General features: G+C 43.2%; 1 protein-coding gene across 1 annotated transcript in view; it reads right to left on the reverse strand.

The window, feature by feature from the left end:
* LOC147678942 (CD5 antigen-like) overlaps positions 1-12,795 on the reverse strand; it is a 192,307-nt gene that overhangs the window by 81,082 nt on the left and 98,430 nt on the right. The window contains exon 5 of the mRNA XM_086942441.1: positions 2,996-3,316. Coding sequence (XP_086798567.1) covers positions 2,996-3,316 — 321 coding nt within the window. The remainder of the gene's footprint in view (positions 1-2,995; positions 3,317-12,795) is intronic.

The following is a 12,795-nucleotide window of genomic DNA, read 5'->3' on the forward strand; positions in this document are numbered from 1 at the left end:
TCCTTGTGATTGCTCCAAAGGAGACTGAGTCACAATTTATAGCCAACCTAATCAACATTAATTAGTTAGGTTGAATTGCTACTCTCTCTGAAACAGTTTTTTTAACCAACCTTATCATGCATGTGTCAGTTTGCAAAATATTTACTAGTTGCAAAAATACAGCTTACACATTGGGATCATTAATTAGTAATTAAGGACCCATCTATGATAAAATTCACTTTATTTAATTAGCTTTTATTTCAGCAGGGATTTCAATTTATTATGGTTTTTGAACAGAAATATTTATGTTAACCTGTGAAAGAATTTGTAAACCATACATCGTAATCAGGCTCATCGATTATTAAAATATAGTTTTTTAATTATTGTTATGTTTGTTGGTATATATTTTAAATGTATCTGATGTAATTTTCTAGTAAATTATTGCTAATGCTTTCTAATACATTCGGTAAATTCTCAGTAGTTTGCCAATAATTATTTTTAATGTAAATTTTGTGGGCAGGTTGTGGGGTTTACAGGGGTGAATCTTGGGAAGTAATTTATTTTTAATTCATTAATAATTAGTTGTTAATTAATATTAATTAATGTCTTAATTGCTAATTCATTATGTTAATTGTATAATTTTCTTTTTTTAGGTGCACGTTATGGGCTTTTAGGCGTTAAGGGTTAAAAGTAATGTATTTGTAATTATTTATTAGTTGTAATTAATATCAAGTAATTAATTGATAATTAATTATGTTAATTGTGATATACATTTTTTGTAGATGTGGGTTGTGAGGTTGATAGTGTTAAAGGGTTCAATGATTGTTTTTTAAGTTCATTATTAATTAGATGATTATTGATATTAATTACTTAATTAATTGATAATTCATTATGTTAATTGTTTAATTACTTTGTTAGGTTTGGGTTGTGGGATTATAGGAGTAAAGGGAGGGGGGTAAATACATTTTAACTAATTAATAATTAGTTGTTAACTTCTAGTTAATATATGATTGAGAATGTTTTATTGTGTTTGTGTAAATATTTTTTTTAAGTTTCATTTTAGGTGTAGGTTTTTGGGGCTTATACGGGTAAAGGGTGGAAATGTCATTAATGTTAATGAATTTATATTTAGAGGTTTATTCTGATGGCGGTTCGACCGCTTCTGACGGCTCATTGGATGTGGTCGACTGTTGTTTCTTGCTGCGGTTCGACCAATGCATTACAATGGAGCCAATAAACCTGTCAAACTGTTTGAGGGTCAGTAATCCATACAATAGGGGCAGCGCATGCTCAGGCAGCAGCTTAGGGATTACAATGTCACTTTTCTGCCTACTCTTTCATGGCACTTCACCCACTTCGAAAAGCCAGGTGGAAAGTGACTTTGGGGGCCTATAGCAGCGGCTCACCCTGGTCCTCTGCTATGGGGCTGAGGGGCACCTAAGGTGCCCCCCTAAACATTCCTGCACCTAGTGTCATGCATTGCATTGTGCCTGCAATATGGTGCAGGATGTTTATAAAGTGTACATTTTCTGTTGGGGGGATGCTGCAGCCCGCTGCACAAGCAGCAATGGAAAATATACACTTTGCAACTGGTGTGAAGGTGGCTGCATTGTAATAAGGGCAGCAAGATCGCCAACTCATTGTCGGACTGTCCCGCTGCCGCCTCAATGCTGGTTGGACAAGAATTTCACCAGCATCGTAATGATGCCTGTATTTTTTAATAAGTAACATTTGTTTATTATTCATTCATTTTCTTTATTTATGAACAGAATAAAAAACAAATGTCACCTTCATCCTTTCTTGAGCAGAGGGTGTAATGTCCTTTCTTCAACAACTTCTGCTCTGTCGAGCCATCGGAGATTGTTTTCAGTCAAAGGAGCACATGCGGGCTCTGCTGATGAAACATTTAAGGGCCCTAATTAATGAGAAATTGGTGTAGGGTAGTGTCGCAAGTGTTCTTGCTGTGCTACCCTACACTAATGTGAAAGTGCAAGAATCCACCTTATTAATGAAATACGGTGCATTCCTGTCCTTCCACCTGCGCTAATGCACATTTTGCTGCCTAGTGACAATGTAGGCACCCTTTCACCATGGTGCAAATGTTCCTCCTTTGCAGACAGGGTTGGTTTTGTGCCAGAAGGAACACTTTATTGCGCAAAAACAATCCTGAGATGCATTTTCCTAATTCAAAATGTGCTGCCGAATGCAAAACAAAAATGTCCTCATTGGGCCTGCTCTGGGGAGGCTTAAACTTTGGCGCTGCACCAGGTTTAAATGATTAAGTAAATCTGGGGCAGCGTAAAAATCCTTGGGTGATCCTTGGGAAAAACAAAATAATACCCGTGGAATGCCTCCTTGGCGCAGAGTACCGTTGAAATAACACATATAGCGTGGCTAGCCCCTGACAGTAATTTCGCTTACATAATATTAAAATGGTAGGTTGAGATATTGCATGGCTTCTTAATTGTTGGAATTGGTTACCAAATATATTGATTACTTACTTTTGACGTCATGCTTCTTTCTTCATTGATGTCTTCAGCATCATCTTTATATATATTTTCACATGAAGTTGATTGAGTGATTGTATCAAAAACAAGCATAGAATCTGATGTATAAAATACAAAAAATAAAAGTTTGAATGGAAAACTAGTCTTGGTTTTGCCTTGAGATGGACACTTCTTCACCTTATAACCTGCGTATTTTGAAGGGGCAGAAGTGACAGGGTCAGGTTCTTGATGTAAGTCATCAGCATGTAGGGTTGTTGCACTACACATCCTTCTTCATTTGTTGCCTTCAAAGACTTTACAATCTCTGAAGGATATCACTAGAATCTCTATTTCCTAATAAAATCTATTCAATTTGTCAAATTACTTGTATGCATCTATTAGGATTAACATTGTCTTGTTTCATTAATTTTCTTTCTTATGATTTCAATAGCAATGTGATGTTGTTACGACATTTTTTGTTTAATCCAACTGTACTTTTTTGTTGAAGGATTGCTGTTGGTTTCTCTTACCTCTGCACTGCACCCCAATATCCATCTTGTTGTTGCAGCTGTTGAATCCCCATGAAGCACGTGGACAATCGAAAATAGACTTTTCTGCTCCAGTGCACCGGACGTCACTCATCCACACGGGAAAGGCACCGTTTCTAAATAAAATATTTCCTTGTTCTGCTCTGGATGCCGATCCACAGTTCAGTTGTCTACAGACCACCTCAGCATCCTTCAGATTCCAGTCGCTATCACAGACTGTCCCCCAGCGATTCTCGTGTTTGATCTCCACCCTCCCACTGCAGGCGTCCCCGGAATTCACCAACCGGACAGTATCAGCTCCTCCTGTGAACAAAGGACAAGAAGGAACAGGTCAGAAAATTGTTTGCAAAGGAATCTAATGTTTGAGAACAATTGTCATAAAGTAGTTCGAACATCCATGTTCCCCATTGTCAACTCTTAGTGATTACTGTGTGTGTTGTCTTCTGCACATATAGATGAAAGTCATACACGGAGTTGAAGTCAGGTCCGGTTTATTCACCTCAGCTATCAGGAGCTTCCCAGTAACTGACAACCAAAGAATGTGCACAGTAGAATTCTACATGGAACTTAAAGGTAACATGCTGCATGGAACTGAGCATGACGTCACACAGCTTCCCTCTTTACAATAAATAATATGTTTAACAAAAAAAGGAGAAGATAACACAAGAAAAAACCAACACAGTCCTTAATATGTAAGAGTAATAAACAAACATAGTCCTTCATATACAAAGGTAACCTACTGATCCTCTGACTCCTCTCTCTGACATTAAAGGGCAAAGTATCTGAAAACATCAGAGAGGAATCAAATCAGCATTATTTGGCAAGGAAGAAGAGCAAGTGAGATACCTAGGACTAGAGAATGAAACCAAATTAGAATTGACCAAAACCACCCGGCTCCTATTCCAAATTCTGCCATCATCAGTCTTCACAGCATTCTTGAAAATGTTGACAACTTTTCTGACTTTAGTGTACTTTGACCAGGGTTGACAACCTACAGGTGCCCTAATCTTCACATGCTCACCAACATTCATATAATTAGATTGGGCCCATTTCTTAACATCAAAATACAGTTTCCTTGTCAACAATTTATCAAGTTCTCTTTGTCTCCAATGCTTTCAACCCCTTATACAAACTCTTCCATCCTGGACATAATTTAAAGTTCGAAGCTCTACCCTTGAATAACTTAAAGGGAGATATTCCTGTGGTCATATGAGGAGACGTGCAATAAATAGTGATCTTGTCTTGCAAGACAGATTTCCAGTTCAAGTTATTTGCCCTTGCCAATTATATGCTTTCTTTTAAAGTCTTGTTAACCCTTTCCAAAGCCTCATTAGTTTCTGGATGGTAAAGGGAACTTTTCTTATGGTTAATAAAACAATATTTCAGATAGAACTGAAAAGAGTTTCATTAACACCATGCAAAGGTCCAACAATATCAATGGCTATCTCATCCCAAGGATGATCAGGTAAACTCCTACAGACCATGGGCATTTGTTTGTTTTTCAATATTTTATCACTAGTACAACACTCATGACTATCACAAACCATTCTCTCAACCTCATTATCCATCCCTGGCCACCAGAATTGCATTCTCAAATACTCTTTTGTTTTCACAATAGTCCAACATGTGTAAGATTGAGAAGCCTACTACACACACCCAATGGTGAAACAAGCTTTTTACCCAGAACAAGCACACCATCCACAACAGATAGTTCCTCACCAACTAAGGACCATGGCTTCTCAAGATGTCTGTTCTTTCCCAATAGAAGCAACTCAATAACTTTTGTGATTTCAAGATAATTACCAATTTCATTTTTCCACCCAGACTCATATATTGCACCCAAAGTGATTTCACAGACATTTATCACATCAACCATTTTCTTCATCAAAATCAGAATTCTATTCATCTACTAAACGTGAAAGACAATTGGAAGATTTGATGATTACCTCTGGAATAAAATCAACATTGAAATCAAACTCTTGAAGTGAAAGAATCCACTTCTTAATCCATGAAGAAATAGAATCCAGACCCTATTTTGAAAACACCTCTTTTAAAGGTTTATGGTCTGCTAGGACCTTCACTTTGGTACCCCAAACCACATTTCTAAACTTCCTTAATACCCAAAATATGGCCAAAGATTCTTTCTCTATTACAGAATAATTAATCTCCGAGCCTCTCAAACATCTCGAAGCACAAGTAATCAAATGTTTATCGCCACATTTCTTTTGAAATAACACTTCTCCTAAACCTTTGGCACAAGCATCAGTCAAACTGGCACAACAGCTTGCAAGCAGGGACTTCTTTTGAATCCTCCTTGATAAGGACAAACTCACTTGCACACTTAGTACTCATATAAACCGTCATCCAAACTCTCATCTGTCAACCTTCCAAGGTTTTGTGTCTTATCTGCATACCCTGGAACGAACTTAGAGTAAAATTCTACAATTCCTAGAAAAGGCAACAACTCACTAATGTTCACTATGGAGTCAACACGCTCTATTTTTAGAGAAAACACCCTGTCCAGAGATACAATGACCTACACCTAGATAGTTTACTTCCTCAACTGCACGAGACGCACCCACGGACCCTTCTGCTGCAACGCCTGCAAGTTCACCTGCATCCGGACCAGCACTACTCCAGCACCAACCAAGACCAAGACGAGCAACAGCAGCAGCCACCTGAAATGCATCCTGCTCAACACCCGCTCCATCCACAGACACGCCATCGAGCTCTGGAACCTGCTCGACACAACCTCACCAGACGTCGCCTTCCTCACGGAAACCTGGATGAACGCCTCTTCAGCACCCGACATCGCTATCGCCATCCCAGACGGCTACAAGATCATCCGAAGGGACCGCATCAACCAGACCGGAGGAGGCATCGCCATCATCCACAGGAACACCATCCGCATCACGACCAACACCGACGACACCCTTGCACCCGCCGAGCACCTGCACTTCCAGGTCCACATCAACCCCAAGACTACCCTCAGAGGCACCCTCATCTACAGACCACCGGGACCACGCACACAATTCAGCGAAGACATCGCCAACTTCATCAGCCCGCACGCCCTCCTCTCCGCTGACTACATCCTCCTCGGGGACCTCAACTTCCACCTGGAGAACAACAACGACCGCAACACCACCACCCTGTTGGACAACCTCGCAAACCTGGGACTCAAGCAGCTGGTCACCACCCACACCCACTACGCTGGACACGCACTCGACCCCGTCTTCTCATCCAGCAAGGCCACTGGACTCCACTGGATGAACCACAGCTGCGTCCACTTCAACTTCAGAAGGACCACGATCCACCACCACCAGCAACGGGTTGCACGCAGAAGCTGGAACAAGATCACAGCCGACCAGCTCGCGACCTCCCTGAGCATGAACCCTCTCACCAGCGCAACTAACCCAAGCCAGGCGGCCACCAACCTCGTGAAGTGGATCAGCAACTGTGCAGACGATCTCGCCCCCCTGAAGACCCCGCCTAGCAGACCCGGTAGCAAGAAAGCCCCATGGTTCACCGATGAACTCAAGAGCTCCAAGAAGAACTGCCGAGCCCTCGAGAGAACATGGCGCAGAGACCCAACACCGGACAACATGACTGCCCTCAAGCTCGCCACCCGAAAACACCACCAACTCATCCACGCCACCAATAAAACCACACTCAAGGAACGACTGGACAACAACGCACACAACAGCAAGGAACTCTTCAACATCGTTAAAGAGCTCTCCAACCCCAACGCCGGAAACAACGACATCACCCCTTCGCAAGACCTCTGCAACTCCCTCGCCTCCTACTTCCACAGCAAGATCGCGGACATACAAAACAGCTTCAGCACTCAACCGACGCACGCCACCACCGAACTACCGCCCCCCACCACCACCCTCCGCGCCTGGACCCCGATCAGCACCGAAGACACTGTCCGCACAATCAACTCCATCCACTCCGGATCTCCTACCGACCCCTGCCCTCACCACGTCTTCAACAAGGCCGACGCTGTCATCGCACCCCACCTGTGGGACATCATCAACACCGCTACCTTCCCGGAGAGCTAGAAGCACGCCAAACTCAGCGCTCTACTAAAGAAGCCATCAGCCGACCCCACCGACCTCAAGAACTACCGCCTCATCTCGCTGCTCCCGTTTCCTGCAAAAGTCATCGAGAAGACCGTCAACAAGCAGCTGGCCGCCTTCCTCGAGACGAACGGATCCCTCAACCTCTCGCAGTCTGGCTTCCAGGCCAACCACAGCACCGAGACCACCCTGATCGCAGCCACCGATGACATCCGAGCACCGCTTGACAACGGAGAAACAGCAGCCCTCATCCTCCTAGACCTCTCCGCGGCCTTCGACACTGTCTGCCACCGTACACTAGTGCAGCGACTCAGCAACGTCGGAATCCAGGAGAAGGCACTGGAGTGGATCATCTCCTTCCTCGCCGGAAGGACACAGAGAGTCCGCCTCCCCCCGTTCAGATCTGAAGCCACCGAAGTCATCTGCGGCGTTCCTCAAGGCTCCTCGCTCAGTCCAACCCTCTTCAACGTCTACATGAGCCCCCTCGCAGACATCGCACGCCAGCACAACCTCAACATCATCTCCTACGCCGACGAAACCCAGCTGATTCTCTCCCTCACCAACGACCCCGCCACCGCCAGAGCCAACCTTCACGAAGGGAATGAAAGAGGTAGCCGAATGGATGAAGAACAGCCGCCTGAAACTGAACTCAGACAAGACGGAAGTCCTCATCCTGGGATCCTCACCCTCCGCCTGGGACGACTCCTGGTGGCCCCCGCCCTAGGCAGCGCACCCAAACCAACAGACCACGCACGCAACCTGGGCTTCATCCTGGACTCCTCCCTCTCCATGACCAGACAAGTCAACAGCGTCTCCTTGTCGTGCTTCAACATCCTGGGCATGCTACGTAAGATCTTCCGGTGGATCCCCACCGAGACCAGGAAGACGGTCACCCAGGCCCTCGTCACCAGCCGTCTGGACTACGGCAACTCCCTCTACGCCGGAACCACCGCCAAACTCCAGAAGAGACTCCAGCGGATCCAGAACACCTCAGCACGACTCATCCTGGACATCCCCCTTCGCAGCCACATCTCCGGACACCTGAGAGACCTGCACTGGCTCCCGCTCAACAAGAGAATCACTTTCAGACTCCTCACCCACGCACACAAAGCCCTACACAACCAAGGCCCAGGATACCCCAACAGCCGCCTCAACTTCTACGCTCCCAAACGCCAGCTTCGATCGACCGGCCACGCCCTCGCCGCCGTCCCCCGCATCCGAAGAGCCACAACAGGGGGACGGTCCTTCTCCTACCTCGCCGTCAAGACATGGAACTCCCTCCCGACCCACCTCCACCTGACCCAGGACCACCTCGCCTTCAGGAAGCAACTCAAGACCTGGCTGTTTGAGCAGTAGCGGACCCCCCTCCCCCAGCGCCTTGAGACCCTCTGGGTGAGTAGTGCGCTATATAAATGCTTCAATTGATTGATTGATTTTTTGGTGGTCAAACCAGCCTTTTTCAAACATTCAAAATCTGCACAAACCCTTGAGCAATGCTTTGCCTTAGTGCAACCGTAAATCAACAAATCATCTTCATAGAACTTCACACCAGAAATACCTTTTAGAACATTTCACATTATCCGTTGAAAAGCAGCCACCGCCGAAACAAGCCCAAAAGACATCCTTAAAAATGTTAAAGTTCCCATTGGAGTGACAAAAGGCCGTCAAATCCTGTAAAGACTCACCTAATTCCATCTGATGATATGCTGATGCAAGATCAAGGGCGTTGAAGGTATTTGCCTTCACCAAAGTGCCAACCAACTCATCTATCAACAACTACCTCTGTATTGAGTGAGCGTAAGTCAATGAGGAGACTTACTGCATCACCGGCCTTCTTAGCAACAACTATTGGAGCCAACCACTCTGTTGCCTCAACAGGCACAATGACTCCCATGTTGACCAAATGTTCAATATCTTTCTGTACACCAGCTTGCTCATTCAAAGGCACTCTCCTGACCTTAGCAGCAACTGGGACAGCACTCTCTCTCAATTTTATGTGATGTTTATACCCTTGCAGACACCTTAATTTGTCTTCAAAATCATCACCGTAACTGTTATGCCAAATTTGAAATGGAATCATCCAACACCTGAACTTGGACTTGGGGGATAGCATTCGGGTTGAGGGAAACACCTAGCATACGTTGAAGAGGCCATCCTCAAAGTGCATCCCCTATCTTGGCCACATATACTTTACCAGCAGTCAAACGCCCACTTACTTAGATACATGCTAAAAAATACCCTAGTATGTTTATTGGTAGACCACCGTAACCAACAGGAGAAACATCATTTTTTAGAAGTGTATCTTTTCCTCTAAAATGTGCATCATGAATGTCTTTGGAAATCACAATGAGAAGCGAGCAGGAATAAAACTTCCTTTCTAGTTCAACACCTTCAATGGTGACAACATGGGAGGGATGTTTTGTTTCATTATCATCTACCTGATGCATAATCTCTTTTACCTGTGGTTGTACCTTGTTTTGAGACTGTTCCTTCCTTTTTACCTTCCTTTTGCAAAACTTGGCAAAATAACCCTTTCTTCAACATGCAATGCAACTGAAATGCAAAGCTGGGCAGAATGAAGCATTCGCTCTGTTAACTGTTCTCCCACATCTAAAACAGACAGATCTGTTGTCTAGTGAAGAGACACCTTTAGCAACACAAGAAGATTTCTCTCCATCCCTGTCTCCCTCATTTGAGGGTTAATGTTTAACTTGACACACTACTTCTTCAACACTATTACTCATAAAATTAGATTTGTTTCTTACAGAGCTTAACTCACCAACACATTTCATCTTAGCAGTAGTCAAAACCTCATATAAGGAAGGCTCATTCTTCAACCACAGTTCTTCCATAATTTTATCATGAGCATATTTTTATACAAACTGATCTCTAATTCTTCCCTTCACTGCACCACTGAAATTGCATGAGGCAGCAAGCGTTCTTAATCTTGTGACAGATTCTTCTACAGACTCATCCTTTTTTGTTCACGCAAACCAAAATGATACCTCTCCATAATAGTCCTTAAACAAGGTAGATAGTGTCGATCCAGTTGAAGAAAACAAAACTCACATTCGCTCAAAGTCCTCTTATAGGAATCACTAATCTCTGGTAAATGTTCAAGAACTTCCTGATTTTCTCCTCCAAGACAGTGAAGAAGTAATGAATGTTTTCGCTCTGCAATTAAGTTTGTCCCACATACTCTTGCATAGTTCACACATTTGTTTTCCACTTTTGCCACTTAATAGTAGGCTCTGGCTGTGTCACATTCTGCATTTTCTTTTTACGTATCACAACAATATTAACAAAATGACTCTAAGGAAATTGTAATGCCCTATAAGAATTAAATCACTAATATAATTACTATTATTATTATATTTTTTTTAATGGAGTAAGCCCCTTTATTTTGAGTGAATCGCCCTCAAAATTATTAAAGGTCAGTACCATAGTCAGTGAAATCACTATTTCCTGCAGTAAATATCACAGTAAATAAATCTTGCATTACTCACATCACCATATAGATATGAAAAACTCTGCCACTTATAATATCAACAAAGAAGAGGTTACAATGCAAATTAAAAGTGTGTTAATAACTGTTTAAACTGTGACCTGATATGTTGTCACATATATAGTTTTTTTTAAATATAACTAACTGTCAAAACTGTCCCTCAAGCCCTGATGTGCCAATTTCGTTCAATAAGCTTGATGAAGTAGCAAACAGATGTCAAAGTCTGTTTTGCCAAACAATGTTGAGAAAAGAAAATGAAAAAACCCAAAAGGTTAGGCTAGGCTAGGATGCGCAGCGGACGAGCGCAGCGGGCGCGCGCCGAAGACGCGCCTAAGACAAGCCCGTCTGTGCCCGTCCGAGCCAGATCCGGGCCCAGGGCCACCACCCCTGCCCTGGTAGCCATCCACGACTCCACACCTACCCTACGCTACACCTCCGCACAGCTGAGAGAGCTGAACCCAGGTTTGGATAGGTCATGCCAAATATTACCACCTTTTCAGCATTTGCCATCTACGCCCATTTCATGTGTAGGCTGCGCTTATACCCTTCCACCTCCTATGTCCGCAACCACTACCACATTGTACTCACCAGAAATTACCAGTGCCCTGCTCACAGTTGATCAGTATTATAGAGCAGCACTGATTAACGCACGTTCCCTCCCCCAACACAGCTTGGATATTAGGGAGTGTATTCTCAACCAGAATCTAGATATTCTCTTTGTTACGGAATCCTGGGGAGATGAGGCTTCGGGCCCTGACTTTGTTCTGGCCACCCCTGAAGGCTACTGTGTGGCCAGACAAGACAGAATTTCTGGGCGAGGCGGAGGTTTAGCCGTAATTCATAAGGACACTTATCGTGCAAAATTCGAGCCTATTCAAAGCGAATGTATGACTAAATAACTACTTCCTAAACCACGACTTTCTAAACCACGAAAGCTGAACAACGAGCTATGCTAAACCACTACTGTTTTTTAGAACGACTTCCTAAACCACGAAAAAAAAACACTTTGTGACTGGCCATTAGATGGCACTATTGTAATAACAATACTTCTTCTATTTTAACATTGCTCATTACCTATTTTATTTTTAATTTATTCAGCTTATATTTTGATTTATAGTTATATTTTATAAAACCTGACGAATTACAAATGATTGTAAATTGTTAAAATTGATATTATGCTTAAAAATGTGAATGTATAGAAAAAAGAAACATTAAACAATATCGATTAAGCATATTTTTGATAATAATTTCATATCATTTCATTATTGGAAATATTTTTTTTACAAAATGTTGACTCTGATTTAATTATTTTACAAAAGAATAAAATAAATAATAATTAAATCACTTCTATGTAAAATGTAAATCACCTACCTGACAACATGGATGGGAAGGAGAGAGACTCGTGGTGTTTGCATGCTTGCATTATTAAGGCTGGCTATTTCCCAACCTTCCTCTGAGCCCGTCAGCCTGATACTTCCATTCAAGTGTCATGTTGGGGGTGGGGGACGTGCATAGCCTAATTCAAGAAGAATTGCACGCTATCTCGTCAAAATCTGAGGCATGGAGAATCACGCACCCTAGTGTGCCGTGAACTAACAACAGAGCATGCCAGCTGGGCACACAGCATGTACCCAGGAACCGATTAAAACATTTTCTTAATATTTTGAGTAGGCGTCTCACTGTGATCTAGCCCCTGAGAAAAAAATTGTGACCAATAGGAAACGGCTAATTGTTGTGCACATTGGATGACTATCACTCCTCAAAGCTGATTGGATGTAGTCGCAGCAAAGATTATTGGAGGAAACATCTTCCGGAACAGTGGTGTTCACTTGTTTTTGTCATTCTACAGCTGTTTTCTTTAACATTGTGCTCATTGCGTTGCATTTTGGCTCTTCAGTGGTGATTGGCAGCCATCCAGTTTGCCTCTCTTCTGTTTCCAAGTTTATTTAAGGGGTGGGGGCGGAGATAAGTGACGTGAGCAGGCGGAGAGATGCCAAGCATAGTTTTACATTGCAGTCCAGGAAAAGTCGTGGTTTAGGACTTCGTGGTTTAGAACTTCGTTGTTCAGGATTTGTCGTGGTTCGGACTTCGTTGCTCAGGTAAGTCGTAATTAATACTTCGTTGTTAAGGATGTTTCCCATTCAAAGCACCACCTGCGAAGCTTTTGCGTTTGTTATCAATCTTACGCAGAGGCAAGC

Source organism: Lissotriton vulgaris, chromosome 11 (assembly GCF_964263255.1).
Source record: "Lissotriton vulgaris chromosome 11, aLisVul1.2, whole genome shotgun sequence".
Lineage (NCBI taxonomy): Eukaryota > Metazoa > Chordata > Amphibia > Caudata > Salamandridae > Lissotriton > Lissotriton vulgaris.